This window comes from Babylonia areolata, chromosome 31 (genome assembly GCF_041734735.1).
Source record: "Babylonia areolata isolate BAREFJ2019XMU chromosome 31, ASM4173473v1, whole genome shotgun sequence".
NCBI lineage: Eukaryota > Metazoa > Mollusca > Gastropoda > Neogastropoda > Buccinidae > Babylonia > Babylonia areolata.
In genome coordinates this window covers 24,362,437-24,383,020 of record NC_134906.1, presented here as the reverse complement: position 1 = coordinate 24,383,020, position 20,584 = coordinate 24,362,437, and the positions used below count along the sequence as shown (strand labels likewise).

The 20,584-nt window shown below is 45.1% G+C and overlaps 2 protein-coding genes across 2 annotated transcripts in view; one reads left to right on the top strand and one right to left on the bottom strand.

Moving 5' to 3' along the window:
• LOC143276315 (nucleoporin NUP188-like) overlaps positions 1-20,584 on the bottom strand; it is a 115,932-nt gene that overhangs the window by 37,692 nt on the left and 57,656 nt on the right. Inside the window, exons 27-35 of the mRNA XM_076580820.1 lie at positions 18,478-18,597; positions 16,946-17,189; positions 14,316-14,405; positions 13,202-13,324; positions 10,975-11,144; positions 8,066-8,147; positions 6,299-6,372; positions 5,174-5,249; positions 2,084-2,212 (exon numbers count right to left, since the gene is read on the bottom strand). Of these exons, the coding sequence (XP_076436935.1) occupies positions 2,084-2,212; positions 5,174-5,249; positions 6,299-6,372; positions 8,066-8,147; positions 10,975-11,144; positions 13,202-13,324; positions 14,316-14,405; positions 16,946-17,189; positions 18,478-18,597 (1,108 nt within the window). The remainder of the gene's footprint in view (positions 1-2,083; positions 2,213-5,173; positions 5,250-6,298; positions 6,373-8,065; positions 8,148-10,974; positions 11,145-13,201; positions 13,325-14,315; positions 14,406-16,945; positions 17,190-18,477; positions 18,598-20,584) is intronic.
• LOC143276316 (galactoside alpha-(1,2)-fucosyltransferase 1-like) overlaps positions 1-20,584 on the top strand; it is a 294,798-nt gene that overhangs the window by 263,521 nt on the left and 10,693 nt on the right. The gene's annotated exons all lie outside the window — the stretch shown is intronic.

Sequence of the window (20,584 nt, the reverse complement as noted above, 5' to 3'; positions counted from 1 at the left end):
GATGCCAACCCCCTGGTCAAGCGTTTGTATAAACAATCAGGAAATTTGGTTGGAACATTCTGAATCTGGTAGGAACACTCAGACTATGAACAACATCAGCAAATGTACAGACGCTGTTTGACCGAGATGCAACTTGATTCAGCCACGTTCTCTCTTGTTCGGGCAAACGATTAAGCTGACTGGTCCGCTCATTGCTGTTTCGATGTAAGCACGCACGCGATCAGCGAAGCATTATCATGAGAGACCAAGGTTAGCAGTGACTGCCCTGGTCTTGTGATCAATGGGTCTAGACCGTCTGGGTAATGTTACGACAGGAAAGCATGTGACCATGTTAAGAAGTCGAAAATGAACTGGCCGGAACAATTTTGACACTGGCGAAACATCGGAACAAACTGCGATGATCGAACGTAACAAAATATGGTGAAATTGTAACAGTTGGCTTCTCTGTGAGTGCAAGACACAGTCGTCTGTCCACGCACCTTCACTCTGCTCAATGTATAGTATTGTCTTGGTGAATAGATACACATATTTCTATATATGTGTGTGTGTGTTGTTTTTTCATTTGCAAAGGTATGTTATTATGCACTAGTGTTTATATACGTGTTGTTTCATGTGAGGCGCTTAGAACCCATTATATGGGGAGCTTGCACCATATAAGTACTATTATTATTCTTATTATCATTGTTATCATGTGTACACTTTTCAGTGTAGATTTTAAATTAAATGAATAACCCATCAATCCCCCCACTGACTTATCATGCACAAATCAATCATGTAAAATTTTGTAGTTTAAAATGTGCATTTTTAGTGTAGTGTGATATATCTTAGTGTAGAGTGATATATGTATAAATATCAACAGTGAGGGAAGGGAGACGATACATTTTTTTTTTTTTTTTTTTTTTTGCTGCCCCATCATCTGCAACGTTTCAGTGGCATTACTCCCACGCCGCTCATTTAGATTCCCCCATACACGGCCACACCCGGGTTCGTCCGTCGCAGTTCCAGCGTCGGCAGTCCACACGGCGTCACAGTTCCAGCGTCGGCAGTCCACACGGAACCATCGATGTTAGGTCGCTAGGAGGCCACACACCAGAGGAGACCCTGCACTGCTGCTGAGTCACTTCGGTGGTGTTCAGTGGTGCCTGTTCTGTTTTAACGTACTTAGGACACCACCTACTAAGCCCCCTACTAACGACAATAATGGCTTAGTCGCGGAGCCAGACTGAGTGAGCGTCCCAGGGAGACGATACTTTATAAACCTCCTGGTCATTTACTGACAAAGTTTTGGGGCATTTTCAAGCACTTCATAAGTAAATTTTGTTTTTGTGTACTCTCTGACACTGTACTGTGACCAGCAATTTGTATATGTGGAGTCTCTAATCACGTAATCGAGCATGCAATGATTTTTTTTGTGGAATTTCTCACACAGTAATGCGTCATGTAATGTGGGTGGGTGTGTGCAATTTCCAACATAGTGATGTGATATTCATTGTGTATATGTGGAGTCTCTAATCATGTAATCTAGCATGTAATGCTTTTTGTGGAATTTCTCACACAGTAATGCGTCATGTAATGTGGGTGGGTGTGTGCAACTTGCAACATAGTGCCATGGTATTCAATGTGTAGAATATGTAAAATTTCTGATCATCAGAATTTCCAACACGGTAACGTGGTATTCAATGTGTAGAATATGTAAAATTTCTGATCATCAGAATTTCCAACACGGTAACGTGGTATTCAATGTGTAGAATATGTAAATATTTTACTGATCATCAGAATTTCCAACACGGTAATGTGGTATTCAATTTGTAGAATATGTAAATATTTTACTGATCATCAGAATTTCCAACACGGTAACGTGGTATTCAATGTGTAGAATATGTAAATATTTTACTGATCATCAGAATTTCCAACACGGTAACGTGGTATTCAATGTGTAGAATATGTAAATATTTTACTGATCATCCGAATTTCCAACACGGTAACGTACTATTCAATGTGTAGAATATGTAAAATTTCTGATCATCAGAATTTCCAACACGGTAACGTGGTATGCAATGCATAAAACTTTCTTCTCACTCACCTTAGATTTGCTGATGACCAGAAGAAAATTGCGCCACGCTTTCAGCAAGAGGATTGTGGGATTGTCCAGCAGGTTGTCATCGCTGCTCTCCTCACTGCTGCTCTCCAAACGCAGACTGTTGCAAACACACTGCACACCCATCGTTACCATTATCATCTTCTTCTTCTTCTGCGTTCACTCGTATGCACACGAGTGGGCTTTTACGTGTATGACCATTTTTACCCCGCCATGTAGGCAGCCATACTCCGTTTTCGGGGGTGTGCATGCTGGGTATGTTCTTGTTTCCATATCCCACTGAACGCTGACATGGATTACAGGATATTTAACGTGCGTATTTGATCTTCTGCTTGCATATACACACGAAGGGGGTTCAGGCACTAGCAGGTCTGCACATATGTTGACCTGGGAGATCGGAAAAATCTCCACCCTTTACCCACCAGGCGCTGTCACCGTGATTCGAACCCGGGACCCTCAGATTGACAGTCCAACGCTTTAACCACTCGGCTATTGTGCCCGTCTCCATTATCATCAATACAAGTAGATTGCTGTATACACACTACACACACATCATTATCACAATCATCAGTACAGGCAGACTATTGCATACACACTGCACACACATCGTTATCATCGCCATCACTACAGGTAGACTGCTCCACACACACACACATTGTTTTCACACTCCTCAGTACAGGTAGACTGTTGCATACACACAGCACACACATCATCATCACTGTTATCAGTACAGGTAGACTGTTGCTCACACACACATCATTATCACCGTCATCATTACAGGTAAACTGTTGCACACATACACATCCTGTTGCTCACACACACATCGTCATCACCGTCATCAGCAGAGGTAGACTGTTGCTCACACACACATCGTCATCACTGTTATCAGTACAGGTACTGTTGCTAATACACACATTGTCATCACTGTCATCAGTACAGGTACTGTTGCTCACACACACATAGTTATCACCGTCATCATCATTACAGATATCATCACTCAAAATATGCAAGTGCTCTGCATGCATACATGTATAAACTGAAGAATAAAAAAAAAAATGTCAGCCTTCACTGCCGTGTGAAACTGTTCATTACAAAGAGAATCATCATACAAGTCCTGACAATCACCATCACCACTGAAATTAATTACTGATTGATTGATATGGATACTTATATAGCGCCTATCCTCGGTCGGAGACCAAGCTCTAAACGTTTTACAAACACGGGGTCATTTGCACAACAGGCTGCCTGCCTGGATACCTGACTGACGGCTGCCACTGGGCGCTCATCATTCGTTTCCTGTGTCATTCAATCAGATTTCAGGCATGCACACATACACACTCAGACAGACATGTAACATTTTACGTGTATGACCGTGTGGTCTATTTACTCCACCATGTATGCAGCCATACTCCATTTTCGGCTGGGTATATTCTTGTTTCCATAACTCACCAAACGCTGACATGGATTACAGGATCTTTAATGTGCGTATTTGATCTTCAGTGTGCGTTATACACACGAAGGGGGTTCAGGCACTAAGCAGGTCTGCACATATGTTGACCTGGAAAAATCTCCACCCTTTACCCACCAGGCGCTGTCACCGAGTTTCAAACCCGGGACCCTCAGATTGAAAGCCCAACGCTTTAACCATTCGGCTATTGCGCCCGGCTATGCATGTGTGTGAATCCATTCAGCTAGACTGTAAGCTGGGGGCAAAAACAGAAAGGGGGGTGGGGAGGGAGGTGGGGATGGGGCAGGGCGGGGTGAAGAGAGACAGACAGACAGGGGCAGAGAGACAGCAAGGTAGAGGAGATTCGGATTCAGATTCGGATGGTTTATTCAAAAAAGGCCTTAGCCCCTTATGAAGGGGTGGTGTGTAAACTTATTTCGAAAACATTATGACATACAGTATATGATATAATAAAACAAAACAATACCTAGATTGATAATCAGGAACAACTAAATGACCGGATTTTGAATGCTTTGTATAGATAAGTTGCAAACTGGGGTATGAAATTATACCTTAGTTCACATAACTTTGGGCAGCAAAACATGAAATGTAATTCGTTTTCTTCTGCATTTGTGCACAATGGACAAATAAGATCATGATCACTATGCTGTGTGTATCGAAAATGATGAATTGCAATATCTGAAAGCCCAAACCTAAATCTTGTCATGACGTATTTTAAATGTTTTGGCAAATTCTTGGATAAATACGTTGGGACACAATGTAAAGAGTTGATCTGATAATACACATGAAATCTATCACTTTCTTGCACATGAGCATTCCATTCTTGCCATCTACAATCAATCAGTATGAAGATAGAGGAGAGAAAATGAGAGAGTCAAATCAAATCAAATTATGGTGCTTAGAGCCTCACCGTCCACTAAGGCCATCTCATCGCCATCGCCACGCTAGCACCTACTTCGAGTCAAGCGTAAGAGAGAGAGAGTGGTATTTACGCATAATAACAACAACAGTAATAGGAAATTTTCTATCTAAAATTACGTTTAAATAACATACTTACCGTGACCCAACTAGTGCAGACTCCGGCAGGGGTCTGACATTGCTGTCCTGTGCAAACTACTATCCGCCTATGCGGAGAAAAAGAGAGCAACTACGGCCGATAACCTCCCGAAAGTAGGTAACCTCCCCTTTGTCCTGCTAGCTAGCGCCCTCTTTTGACGGCAGCCATCTCGACACCTGTTCCTGTGCTCCGCATACGGCTAAGTTTTTTCGTATTTCTTTCTGTCTGTCGACTCCTTGGCGTCCTTGTTGTTTATCTAATTATGCCTTCCAACAGGTCGCATGATTATGTAGCTCGATTGGGCGATCGGGCTAAGATGAAGGCACGATCGCAATCGATTCGCGAACACCCTGGGCCCTCTACTTTGGGCCCGGTAAACAACAACACCGGCCTGCAGCCCCCACTTCCTCCTCTACCTCCGGTCGACTCCAGGCCCCCACTGCCTCTGACGTCTCCTCCGCCGACTTCTAGGGGTATAAACAGGGCTTGAGGCACTTTACAAAAAATGGGTGAACAAACACATGCACACACTAAGCATGGCTGCACCAACCTGAGACCAGTACACAAGTCGATCTGTCTTGCCCAGTTCCTGGAGACACGTCTTCAGCTGGGGATCCAGTCTGCTCCTGAACACATTACACCGTGTCACGTCACTTGTATCGACAGTCACCCACCCACACACACCCACACATACACACCCACCCACACACACCCACACAGAGATTTCCTAACACAATACACCACTTTCTTTGACAGACACACACACATAAAACTCCTGAACAAATCACACCATGTCATATCACTTGCATCGACAGTTACACACACACACACACACAGATTTCCTAACACAATTTACCACTTTCTTCAACACACACACACACACACACAAAACTCCTGAACAAATCACACCATGTCATACCACTTGTATAAACAGTTACACACACACACACAAACACATACACACACACACATTTCCTAACACAATACACCACTTTCTTTGACAGACACACACACACACATAGAACTCCTGAACAAACCACACCATGTCACATCACTTGTATCAACAGTTACACACACACACACACACACAGAGATTTCCTAACACAATACACCACTTTCTTCAACAGACACACACACACAGAACTCCTGAACTCATCACACCATGTCACATCACTTGTAACAGTTACACCCACACACAGAGACACATTTCCTAACACAACACACCACTTTCTTTGACTGACACACACACGCACACAAAGAACTCCTGAACACATCACACCATGTCACGTCACTTGTATCGACAGTCACACACACACACACACACACGACAAACCTGCATAGCAGAGTTACTTCCCTTACAGGAGACGGACACATTTACCAAGTGCACAGAACACGTTCGCTGAATCATTCCATACAAACGCTGTAAAATGCCGCTGATGCACTGGCTACAGCATGATTACACGCTTGTCAACTAAAATCTCTCCCTCCTGAGACAGAGGAATGCCTAGCTCATCCATACATATACCCTGCAATCCCAGTACAGCTAGTAATAGAGACGTATGGTGTTACATTCTAAGAAGTCAGGAGGGACACGGTATTGTGCTACATTCTATGAAGTTAGGACGATCACAGCTAACAGACGAATGAGAGACAGAACACAGAGGGCAGCACTTACCCCTCCACGGTGTAGATCTCCTGAGCAAGGATACGGAAGGAAAATGCTACGATCTTCACATCTGTCGGGTCCACCTGTCATACACATATATTTCAGACAATATAATGTATTTATAATGCCATGATATTGATAGTTGTGATCTTCACATCTGTTGGGTCAACGAAATGAAGAAATCTCCCAGATTCACACTCTCAAGATGCGTGCAGATTGCAACTGTTCTGAATGCTGATTCATTTTTCCTTGACGTTAGGAAGCTTATTTCAGTGCATACCCCATGGTGCAGATGATGAATTCCTACAGCGAAATACTTTATATGTATGGAAGCCATCCTCCGCAGATGAGACTGGCGGGAAAGTGAAATGCTAAAACTGGCACTGTATTACAACGCAGTTCACAAGCGATGACAACTTGATTCTTTATATATGGAAATCTGTATTGGCTTGTTGATTTTATTTTGTTTTTTTTACTTTTTTCGGTATTAAGACACGTACTTTGGTTAAGCAGCCCTTGTACCCAAGGCGCAAGCTTTACAGTGTTACAAAAATCAGTCACTCCTACCCACTTGTTTGGCCACTTTGATGGCCACGCTTTGTTTTCAGGGGCATTGACTGGTCTGTTGAATAAGATAAGAGCAGCTAATTTATCTGGGGCACTGATCTATATAGAATGATATGTATGGCCTGGCTTGCTTGGCTTATACCAGATGCAGAGATTGACATAAGGTTACAGTTGGGCCAACAGCAAAGTGAGCACTGAACAATCAGTGGTTTCTCCACGGCAATGGGAATTTATTACTGCTTAGTATTTTAGTGCTTGAGAGTGTGAATGTGCGAGATTTCTTCATCATTTGTGGGCAACTTATGCAGAAAAAAAAGATACATATATACACACACATACACACATGCATTAATATATTTCATTTCACATACCAAAGAGTGGAATGGACAAAGTAAACTGAAGTACACATTTTGGGGGTGTGGGGGTGGCCCAATGACAGCCGGCAGAGAATGGAATAAGGGCTTGTTTTTTTTCTGACCCATCAATTATTTAAATGACCCACTGATATTGTGGTGAACCAATCAAATGAACCATGCTATCCTGAACCAACTCAGTTGTTGGCGTCCGTCTGTCTCAGGAGACAATGGAACTCTGCGCCTGGTTCAGTCAAGTTGCTGAGTTGCAGCGCCTGCTGTGGCTGTACAGTCCGATTCTGGATCAGCAGGCTCTGTTACAGTTGTCGCAGGTGAAAGTCACGCCTGGCTCAGAGGGTACGGATTCTACCTTCTGTGTTCTCTTCCCTCTTCCCAGTGCTGTTCTCTCTTCTCCTTGCTCCTCTGGAGCCAGTTGCACTGCTCGGACAGAAGAGCCTAGTGATGGTCATAACCTGCTACTAACTGTGTGTAGCATGCATGGAACTGACCAATGGTGTAGTTTGGTCAACGTAGGCATTTAGTCACTTGTAACTGTCAAAAAGTTAGAACCAGGCAGTGCAACTGGCTCCTGGACACATGCCTTCCCCAACTCAGTAGTGAACATAAATTCACTTCGCTGACGGCTGTAAAAAAGGCTGAGGTGGCTCCTGGACACGTGCACTTCCCCAACTCAGTAGTGAACATAAATTCACTTCGCTGACGGCCGTAAGAAAGGCTAAGGGACCTTCCATTTTTTTTTCTTCTTTAAAAAAAAAAAAAAAAAAAAAAAAAAAAAAATTCAGCACATCCGTATGTTTGTAAAAAAATTACAAATATGCATTCAAGCGTATCTCACCCCTGTCTCCATCCCAGAATCCTCAACTGACGGTAGAAGGTCACGTTTCAATGGAGCTGTCACACTGGCCCAAAACGACTGTCTGTGAAAAACAAAAACAAAAAAAAAAGACACACACACATTTTGTGATAATGTCTATGGCTGCTGATAAAAGACACACTGTGTAATGATCTGACAAAAACCCTGTGAACGAATCTTAACTCTCTCCATACGAACGGCGAAAGAGACGACGTTAACAGCGTTTCACCCCAATTACCATCATCCAAATATTGCAAGCGGAAGGCTCTTATACTGAAGAGGTGAATGTTGACAAAGAATACCACAATTCTGACGCCGGAAGCTAAAGGTTGGGTCATCCAGACACCCACAGGACATCCGAGGGGTCTGTGTAGAGGAGAAGAGAGGACTGGCCGTACTGAGTGAGTTAATACCACTCAAAGAGAACAACTCCTGACAAGCATTCATTCAAAAAAAGAACACACACACACACACTCACACACACTCTCACACACACTCTCACACACACACACGCACGCACGCACGCACGCACGCACGCACGCACGCACGCACACACACACACACACACACACACACACACACACATACTTTCACATACTTGCGATATGTTAAAGTCTCAAATCCCTGAACTGAAATCATCTTCAGTGTTGACGATCTTCAGCAGTCCATTGCTAATGTATGACTTTTTCAACTCCTTGTTAAATAGTCCTGTTGGTTCACTGTTATAGTTGTTAGTTTTTCATTAGAAATATGTTATATTGTTATGTGTTTTTTGTTTGTTTTGTTTTTTAAACAAAACTTAAATCAGTAATTTTCACACACACACTTTCACTTACTCGTATGCGTACACAGTAATTCCCCCCCCCCCTCCTCCCCCCACTCGATTTTTTTCCTTCCCTCGTCTAATATCACTTATAGTGAAAAGACGTTAAATTAAAGAACGAACACACACACTCATTCACCATATTTTCTGTACTTCACAATGCAAGTTCAGGTTCTAAAAATACTCTGAAAGAAGTAATGTGACAGACAGAAAGATGTTAATTCATATGTTTAAGAAGTGTTCCTGCTTTATTCAAGTGTTTCGAACACTCAGACGACATACACACTCAAGCACACACACACACACACACACACACACACTGAACACTCACACACACAAGCTTAAACACTATACACAGATTTCATCAGCAGGAGGAAAAAAAATGGGTGGGAATGAAACAACAACAACAAAAAACAAACAAAACAAAAACAGGCAGACAAAGAGACGACAAACCACCAATCTTAACTCTCTGTGTTTTCCTAACACAGAAACAAACTGAAGTGGTCTGGGCACGTCTCACAATGAACAGGACTTGCCAAGGCAATCCTTTAACTCACTCCGGACTTTTCTCCTTGCTTTTCCCTACAGACGACCCATTTGTTAGGGTTATGAAAAAAAAAAATCACAAAAAATTCTCCTTGCTTTTCCCTACAGACGACCCATTTGTTAGGGTTATGAAAAAAAAAATCACAAAAAATACAAAACATAAAGTAAGTGAATGAAACTCACTGTACTTGACCCACTGACCCCTCTCCTCACATTGTGTGAATGCCCACCCCCCTCCCTCTTCACTGCTCTCAGAGGCTGAGTCACTATCAGTACCTTTTTGCTGGTTGCTTTCTTCACTGCAGATACTTTATTCAACGTCTTCATCATCCTCGCTGATGTCGAAACTTTCACTTTGAAGCATTTCAATCACTTCAGCAGCGGTAAAAGTCGCTGTCGTGATCTAGTTTGGACAAAACATTTCCACTTGTATCGCCTGCGACACCATTTTCGATACGTATGCAGATTAGCTTGTCATGTAGGGTCCTGGACTCGCTGGCTCGCTGTGAAATGTGTTGTTACAGAATCTCATGAAGAAACTTTCCATATGGAATCTCATGAAGAAACTTGGAATCTCATGAAGAAATTTTTCATTCAACCCTTGATATGTTCGCAATGCCCAGTGTAGCTCCAATTGTTATGCTACCTCATGAGGAAAACGTGGAAATTTTTTTTAATTATATGGAAACTGCAATAGCGTTCTATCGTCTGGAACACTACTTTACATCAGGAACGTTATAGCGTTCCATCGTCCGGAGTGAGTTAAGAGGAAGAAGACAAAGAAGAAGAAGAAGAAGAAGTAACGAAGAAGAAGGAAAAGAAGAAGAAGAAGAAGTAGAAGAAGACGAAGATGAAGAAGACAAAGAAGAAGAAGAAGATGAAGTAACGAAGAAGAAGGAAAAGAAGAAGAATAAGAAGTCGAAGAAGTTGAAGAAGACAAAGAAGAAGTTGAAGAAGAAGAAGACAATGAAGGAGAAGGAGAATACAGTCCAGTTGGTTGTTTATTGTAGGTCCCCACATGAACCTCCTTTAAAAAAATAACCTACAGAAGTAGTGCATACAATATTTGTTTTTTTCCCCCCCTAATCCCACTTCCCCTGTCCTGCCTCTCACACACACCCTTCCAATATTATGTTTTTTTTTCTTTCTCCAATCACTGACACTCACCCTCTCCATTTTAGATTTTGTACTCTATCTTTTCCACATTCTGTTCTCTCTCCCTCTCTGTCTGTCTGTCTGTCTATCTCTCTCTCTTCCTTTCTTTGTCCCCTCCCCCTTGCAACCCCCCTCCCCCTCACCTCAACCACCCCCCTTTTCATTCAAATATACAGAAATGTCGATTTCTAATTAATACTAACAATCATCATTATGATAGGAATGATAATAATCCAAATAATAATAATAATATCATTTATTTTCAGTCTAATATCATCATCTTAGATGAACAGACTATACATAAATAAACCAATGAGAAAATACAGATGCAACCCAACAACACAACACACAAACAGAACACACTCACTTGGACCGCAGAGCTTCCATGGCAGTTTCTCGGCGACCTTTCCACAGGGAATGGACGAGGTCAAGGCCAGCCCGCAGGAGGTCAGGCGGGCAGTGGTAGGTGGTCTGTTTCTGGACGTCCATCAGGGTGAGCAGGGTCTGCAGGCAGCTGCTTCTCCCCAGCTCCAGCCCCTGTGTGCCACACAATGTGGGGGGGACCTGGTCACTAACACTTACTAATAATAGTAATAATTTTTTTTTTTTTTTTTTGTACGCTTATGGTTGACTTTATCAAGCTTTTGCGCCTTATACATATTATTATTAGTAGTAGTAGTTCTTTTTTTTTATGTATTTATCTTTTTTTTATGTATTTATCTATTATTTATTTACTTTTTTTTCTTTTCTTTTTTTCTCAAGGCCTGACTAAGCACGTTGGGTTACGCTGCTGGTCAGCCATCTGCTTGGCAGATGTCGGGTAGCGTATATGGATTTGTCCGAACGCAGTGACGCCTCCTTGAGCTACCGAAACTGAAATGGACATTTATACAGCGCGTCTTTCCAGAAATACTGCTCAAAGCGCTTCACATCCTCCCTCATCATCTCCACCCTCCCTACGTCCCCCCCCCCGCCACCCCCCACGATCACCCCCCCTTCCTTCCCACTCATAGAGAAACACTTGCAACAATACACCTGCACAACTGAACACAGAAAAACACACCAACCACTCATGACGCCCTCTAGAAAACACAGCAACACGACCCTGTTACACACCACTCACACATGAAATGAAATGAAATTATGGTGCTTAGAGCCTCGCCTACCACTAAGGCCATCTCAAGGCTATCGCCGCGTTAATAACTACTACAAGGATAAAAAAACAAACAATTAAAACGAGTCACCACTTCAAACTTTCCACTCCAAAGTTAAAAAAAAACTTCCATAGTTTAAAACCTTCAAATCTGGTTAAAAATGTTCACTTCTTTTAAGAAGTCTATCAGCGCCCACGGAGGGACATCACGAAACAAAGTCTTCAAAGAAACCGCCGTGTAATGTCTCACACATACATTGAATGCACAGACACTCACACATACCCCTCCACACACAAATGGCAGACAGCTTCCTCTACACAAAACATACGTCCAGACCCAGACCAAACCAACAGCAGGACTGAAAAATTTACTGATGCGGGAAAAGACACATTTTCAAAGCAACGAAATCAGTGAGGCAGAATGTCGCTATTTTTTCTGGCAGTTTGTTCCGCAATTTGTATTTGTACTTGTATTTCTTTTTATCACAACAGATTTCTCTGTGTGAAATTCGGGCTGCTCTCCCCAGGGAGAGCGTGTCGCTACACTACAGCGCCACCCGTTTTAAAAATTTTTTTCTGCGTGTAGTTTTATTTGTTTTTCCTATTGAAGTGGATTTTTCTACATAATTTTGCCAGGAACAACCCTTTTGTTGCCGTGGGTTCTTTTACGTGCGCTAAGTGCATGCTGCACACGGGACATCGGTTTATCGTCTCATCCGAATGACTAGCGTCCAGACCACCACTCAAGGTCTAGTGGAGGGGGAGAAAAAATCGGCGGCAGAGCTGTGATTCGAACCAGCGCGCTCAGATTGTCTCGCTTCCTAGGCGGACGCGTTACCTCTAGGCCATCACTCTAATGATGGGGGCCTGACGAAGACCATCAGGACATCAGTGCAGGCAACTGCTGTCCTGACTATTTGGGCTAGAATTTGATTATAGTGGAGAATGTCTTGCCAAAGTCACACCCCCACTCTCTCTCTTCACGACAGTCAGTATTGGGGATGGTACTCAAAGGCCAGCTAGCCCCTAAGGCAGCGGCGCAAAGACCCAGTGCAAACTTGCCTCCTAGCTGGAGAGACACAATGCACTGTCAAAGCCAAAAAGCTTGCGTATGACTTACATATGCCTGCCACACAGCTACACAAAAATTATGTCTTCCTACTGTCGAAAAAGTACAGCTTTCGTCTTCTTCTTCAAATATTACACACGAAAGATGATGACTGTGGCAGTAACTTGCACAAAAAATCCTCAAAAATATTTGAATAAAAAAAAAAAAAAATTGACCTTCTTTCCATCTGCAGACTCGCTGGGCCCGACCTGGACGTCGAAGAAGATCTCAATGAGGCCTTCTTCAAATATTACACACGAAAGATGATGACTGTGGCAGTAACTTGCACAAACCCCCCCCCCAAAATACTTGAATTAAAAAAAAAAAAGTGACCTTCTTTCCATCTGCAGACTCGCTGGGCCCGACCTGGACGTCGAAGAAGATCTCAATGAGGCCTGGCTGTGTCTCCACGCACACGGACAACAGCTCCAGTATCGCCACCTTCAGCCTCAAGTCCTGGTCAAACAACACAGTGACATGGTGTGAGTGACAACATTCACCAACATTCATACATTGTATATAAGCGAGTGGGCTTTTTACGTGTATGACCGTTTTTACCCCACCATATAGGCAGCCATACTACGCTTTCGGGGGTGTGCATGCTGGGTATGTTCTTGTTTCCATAATCCACCGAATGCTGACATGGATTACAGGATCTTTAACGCGTGTATTTCATCTTCTGCTTGCGTATACACACGAAGGGGGTTCAGGCACTGGCAGGTCTGCACATATGTTGACCTGGGAGATCGTAAAAATCTCCACCCTTTACCCACCAGGCGCCGTCACCATGATTCGAACCCCGGGACCCTCAGATCGAAAGTCCAACGCTTTAACCATTCGGCTATGGCGCCCGTCATGAGGAAGTTTCAAAAGAACAGTCAGAAGAAAAGCGGGTATTTCTTGTGTGAGTGTAAACAGTGACAAGGACAGAAAGATGTCTGGGTCCTGTGGATTGGAAAGCAGAACAGCAGACACACAAGTCTGTATATAATAATACAGTGGAGTGATGGCCTAGAGGTAACACATCCACCTAGAAAGCGAGAGAATCTGAGCGTGCTGGTTCGAATTACAACTCAGCCACCGATATTTTCTCCCCCTCCACTAGACCTTGAGTGGTGGTCTGGACGCTAGTCATTCGGGGGGACGAGACGATAAACCGAGGTCCCGTGTGCAGCATGCACTTAGCGCACGTAAAAGAACCCACGGCAACAAAAGGGTCGTTCCTGGCAAAATTCATTAGAAAAATCCACTCCGATAGGAAAAACAAATAAAACTTCATGCAGGAAAAAATACAAAAAAAATGGGTGGCGCTGTAGTGTAGCGACACGCTCTCCCTGGGGAGAGCAGCCCGAATTTCACACACAGAGAAATCTGCTGTGATAAAAAGAAATACAAATACAAACTACAAATAATTCTCGCTTCAACTAAATAAAGAGAAGCAGCGTACCTCTGACAAGGCCTGGAGGCGAGTCAGGTAGATGTCTCTGATGGGCTCAGCGTCGTTCCCCAGGCAGGCCAAAATCGACATTGGTGACATCTGACACACACACACACACAGAATCAGGCAAGGCAAGGCAAGCAGTTTATCTTGTGTACCCCTGGGGGCATATAAACATTATACGTCAAAGTCTTTGACACATGCCATATAAACAAACAGACTGTCTTCTTCTTCTTCTGCGTTCACTCGTATGCACACGAGTGGGCTTTTACGTGTATGACCGTTTTTACCCCGCCATGTAGGCAGCCATACTCCGTTTTCGGGGGTGTGCATGCTGGGTATGTTCTTGTTTCCATAACCCACCGAATGCTGACATAGATTACAGGATCTTTAATGTGCGTATTTGATCTTCTGCTTGCATATACACACGAAGGGGGTTCAGGCACTAGCAGGTCTGCACATATGTTGACCTGGGAGATCGGAAAAATCTCCACCCTTTACCCACCAGGCGCCGTCACCGTAATTCGAACCCGGGACCCTCAGATTGAAAGTCCAACGCTTTAACCATTCGGCTATTGCGCCCGTCAAACAGACTGTCAATTTTGATAGTCAATGAAATCTTCCAGCTTTTGGGATTATCGAGATGCTTCCCTCTGGTCGACGGTACAGAAGTATAAGGACGAAAACCAATCGCTTCGCCAATAGCTTTTCCCCCAAAGCAGTCAATGCCCTGTCTCTCGAACAAATCCAGTATGATCAAATAGAACAGTGCAATCAACAACCATTTACCTGAAGATCTAGTCATCAGCCCCATCCACATGTAATATGCGGCTTCTGTTCAAACGCGCGTGTGTGTGTGTGTGTGTGCGAGTGTGAGTGTGTGAGTATGTGAGCGTGTGTGTGTATATGTGCATGTGCATGTGCATGTGTGTGTGTGTGTGTGCGCACGCGCATGCATGTGTGAGTGTGCACAAGTTCTTGTATTGTTATGCAAATGTATGTATCCTAAATTCTACTGTATTTGTGTTTGTTATGACTTTCGATTTGTGTTTGTACCTTGTTATGTACTATCCCCCCCACCCCCCCCCCCCAATATTCCTTGTGACCCCAGTACACTTAGTAATAAAGATTCATTCATTCATTCACCTTGACAAGGTTTATAAGACAGATGGTGTATGCAAACACACACATGCACTATGTTAAATAACAACAAACAAAACAAAACAGAACAGAACATTTCTATTCTCCTATTTCTCCCTGCGACAGCATTTCTGACAACAATTGTAAAACACATGTACACAAAAATAGTCTGTGTACACGTCTGCATGAATGCACTACACACACACACACACACACACACACACACAGAGTCAAACACACATACTAAATTTTCTTCTTCTTGATAGTATTCAATTAATATTTGTCTGGTTGCTGTCAGAAAAGAGGCACACAAACTCATCAGCAAAGAAATCTGTGGAGCAACAAAGATGACCCCAGCGATGACAATGATGAACACAAAAACAAAGACGACCCCAGCGATGACAATGATGAACACCACAACAAAGATGACCCCAGCGATGACAATGATGAACACCACAACAAAGATGACCCCAGCGATGACAATGATGAACACCACAACAAAGATGACCCCAGCGATGACAATGATGAACACCACAACAAAGATGACACCAGCGATGACGATGATGAATACCACAACAAAGACGACCCCAGCAATGACAATAATGAACACCACAACAAAGACGACCCCAGCGATGACAATGATGAACACCACGACAAAGATGACCCCAGTGATGACAATATTTGTCTGGTGCTGTCAGAAAAGAGGCACACAAACTCATCAGCAAAGAAATCTGTGGAGCAACAAAGATAACCCCAGCAATGATGAATACCACAATAACCCCAGCGATGACAATGATGAATACCACAACAAAGATGACCACAGCAATGACAATGATGAATACCACAACAAAGATGACACCAGAGATGACAATAATGAACACCACAACAAAGATGACCCCAGCGATGACAATGATGAATACCACGACAAAGATGACCCCAGCAACGACAATGATGAATACCACAATAACCCCAGCGATGACAATGATGAATGCCACAGCAAAAATTACCCCAGCGATGACAATGATACAATGATGAACACAAAAGCAAAGATGACCCCAGCAATGATGATGTTGAACACGACAACAAAGATTACCCTAACAATGACAATGATGAACACTACAACAAAGATAACCCCAGCGATCACAATGAAGAACCCCAACACAACAAGACAAGAAAGACAAACCCCAACACAACAACATGACAAAGATAAACCCCCAAACAACATGACAACAAAGATAAGCCCCAAACAACACGACTGCCAAGACAACCGTCCAAAACAAACACGACAACCAAGGTAACCCCCAAAACAACATGACAGCCAAGACAAACCACACAAAAACCAAGATAACCGCCCAAAAACAACACGACAACCAAGACAAACCACACGACTACCAAGATAACCCCCCAAAACAACAGAACAACACAGATAAACCCCCCCAAAACACCACAACAACCAAAGACAAACCCAAAAACAAACCAAACAAACCACACACACCCACCAGTGCCAGACGTTTGAGCAGCTGGGTAGCCAGCGTGGGCAGCTTGGGGTTGTGGCGATGGTAGATGTACTGCGCCATCGTCGCAACCACGTGCTGGCTCTGCCGCCCCGTGGGTTGCCACGACAACGCCTGCTCCACGGGGGAGGGGGGGAGGCTGGGGGAGCGCAGCAGGAGCAGGCGGTTGAGGACGGACAGCGCCAGCTGGATCAGCCTGATCAGGTCCACCCCTCCACCCTCCGTCAAGCTGCCCAAGAGGGGTGGAGTGAAAGTCATCTCCGTTACAAGGGCCCTTCAATAAAGTCTTGCAATACAGCAATTCTAGGAAAGTTACAAAGCTTCTCCGCTTACTCCACTTTCTTCGAAGAACTCTCCTTAAGCTTGCGTGCGCTTCATCATCCGCTAAAACCAAGTTGTCACGCTCAATGTTTCACCCTCACCTGACATTTTGCGTCCTTGCTGTACACCAAACAGATTTACGTAGCAGAATGAAACTTAATTTTTTTTATCTGTTACAACACTGCTGTACACAATGACATAAAGGAGGAGTTTGTATTATACTCCATGTTTGGTGATACATATACTTACCATGTCAAACTGATGCAAACTAGGCCTATCGGTTTGCTCTGCTTGGCCAAATTTTGCGCGGCTAACAGTGAAAAAACGCCCCTTCTTGCCCGGTCCGCTCTTAGCCAATCAAACGCCTCTAAAAGCTATAAGTGCTGAATCATTCCTTTGGCCAAGGCTCTCCACGCCATCTTGTCAGGTTTTAGCTCTGTCTCGTCTTATGCTTTTTTTGGCTATTAAGCATATTCATTTGGCCTTATTTTGCTGCATGCGGCTTGTCTGTATATTATTCTTACATTCTGTGTACTCGTTTCGACTCGGCCCCTCTCGATTCGTTCGTTTTTTTCTACCTCTAAGTCGATCCTGTCTTTCCTTTCTCTGTTGGGGATCATAATAATGATTTATTGTGACGTCAATAGTTCTTCCATATTGCATCACTTATTGAACTCACTGAGCCCTGTGTCTGAGCACTGCTCTGACATCAAAATTCCTCTCAATAAAACGGTTTTCATGCCCCTACGTGTGCATAAACCAAAAAGAAAGGGAACTCTTCTTCTTCTTCTTCTGTGTTCACTCATATGCACACGACTGGGCTTTTACGTGTATGACCGTTTTTACCCAGCCATGTAGGCAGCCATACTCCGCTTTCGGGGGTGTGCATGCTGGGTATGTTCTTGTTTCCATAACCCACCGAACGCTGACATGGATTACAGGATCTTTAACGTGCGTATTTGATCTTCTGCTTGCATATACACACGAAGGGGGTTCAGGCACTAGCAGGTCTGCAGGTATGTTGACCTGGGAGATGGTAAAAATCTCCACCCTTCACCCACCAGGCGCCATCACCGTGATTCGAACCCTGGACCCTCAGATTGACAGTCCAACGCATATTTCACTATGCAAACTGGTGGGGGGAGGGGGGTTGGTGGGCGTTTGCTAGACACTGGGGCGTTTACAAAGTGATTTACCTTCCTTGTTGCAGAAGAGCAGTCTCCACGTTGTCCACTCCTGTGGCAACGATCTCCATAAGTGCTCGCCCCGCCTCTGTGAACAGCAGGCTGTACACACACACCTCATGCACCGTCGGCCTGCACACACACACACACACAGAGATAAACTGTACGATAGTTGCCTCCAACTATGATCCAAGACTTTTCCAGCCAGGGACAACCCTTCTGTTGCCGTGGGTTCTTTTACGTGTGCTAAGTACATGCTGCACACACAGGACCTTGGTTTATCATCTCATCCAAATGACTAGCATCCAGATCAACATTCATGGTCTAGCAGAGGGGAGGGGGGGAGAAAATTCTGGTGAGTGTAGGATTGCATCCTGCATGCTCAGTATCTCTCTCCCGTCCAAAGTGGATGCGTTACCATTAGGTGTCCACTCCCTGTCGCTGCTGTTGTAGGGGAGATAACAACTCACTGACCTCGAGGAGAGGGAAGAGAACTCACTGACCTGGGAAGGGGGGCGGGAGAGGGGGAGATGGGGGGGGGGGACAAGAAAACAACACAATGACCTGGGGGTGTGGAGGAGGGGAGAGAACAACTCACTGACCTGGGAAGTGGGGGGGGGAGATAACTCACTGACCTGGGGGAGGAGGGGAAGAGAACAACTCACTGACCTGGGGGGGGGGGGGGAGAGGAGAGAACACCTCACTGACCTGGGAAGTGGGGGGGGGAGATAACTCACTGACCTGGGGGAGGAGGGGAAGAGAACAACTCACTGACCTGGGGGGGGGGGGGAGAGGAGAGAACACCTCACTGACCTGGGGGAGAAGGGGAGATAACTCACTGACCTGGGGGAGGAGGGGAGAGAACAACTCACTGGCCTGGGGGAGAAGGGGAGATAACTCACTGACCTGGGGGAGGAGGGGAGAGAACAACTCACTGACCTGGTGGAGGAGGGGAGAGAACAACTCACTGACCTGGGGGAGGAAGGGGAGAGAACTCACTGACCTGGGGAGGAGGGGAGATAACTCACTGACCTGGGGGAGGAGGGGAGAGAACAACTCACTGACCTGGGGAGGAGGGGAGAGAACAACTCACTGACCTGGGGAGGAGGGGAGATAACTCACTGACCTGGGGGAGGAAGGGGAGAGAACAACTTACTGACCTGGGGAGGAGGGGAGAGAACAAATCACTGACCTGGGGAGGAGGGGAGAGAACAACTCACTGACCTGGGGGAGAAGGGGAGATAACTCACTGACCTGGGGGAGGAGGGGAGAGAACAACTCACTGACCTGGGGGAGGAGGGGAGAGAACAACTCACTGACCTGGGAAGGGAGGGGGGGAGAGAACAACTCACTGACCTGGGAAGGGGGGGGGGAGAGAACAACACTGACCTGGTGGAGGAGAGGAGAGAACAACTCACTGACCTGGGGGAAGAGGGGAGAGAACTCACTGACCTGGGGGAGGAGGGGAGAGAACAACTCACTGACCTGGGGGAGGAGGGGAGAGAACAACTCACTGACCTGGGGGAGGAGGGGAGAGAACAACTCACTGACCTGGGGGAGGAGGGGAGAGAACAACTCACTGACCTGGGAAGGGAGGGGGGGAGAGAACAACTCGCTGACCTGAGGGGGAGGAGGGGAGAGAACAACTCACTGACCTGAGGGGAAGGAGGGGAGAGAACAACTCACTGACCTGAGGGGGAGGAGAGGAGAGAACAACTCACTGACCTGGGGAGGAGAGGAGAGAACAACTCACTGACCTGAAATAGGGGAGAGAACAACTCACTGACCTGAAAGAGGGGAGAGAACAACTCACTGACCTGGGGGAGGAGGGGAGAGAACAACTCACTGACCTGGGGGAGGAGGGGAGAGAACAACTCACTGACCTGGGGAAGGAAGGGGAGGAGGGGAGAGAACAACTCACTGACCTGAAAGAGGGGAGAGAACAACTCACTGACCTGGGGAAGGAAGGGGAGGAGGGGAGAGAACAACTCACTGACCTGGGGAAGGAAGGGGAGAGAACAACACACTGACCTGGTGGAGGGGAGAGAAGAACTCACTGACCCGGAGGAGGGGAGAGAACAACTCACTGACCTGGGGGAGGAGGGGGAGAGAACAACTC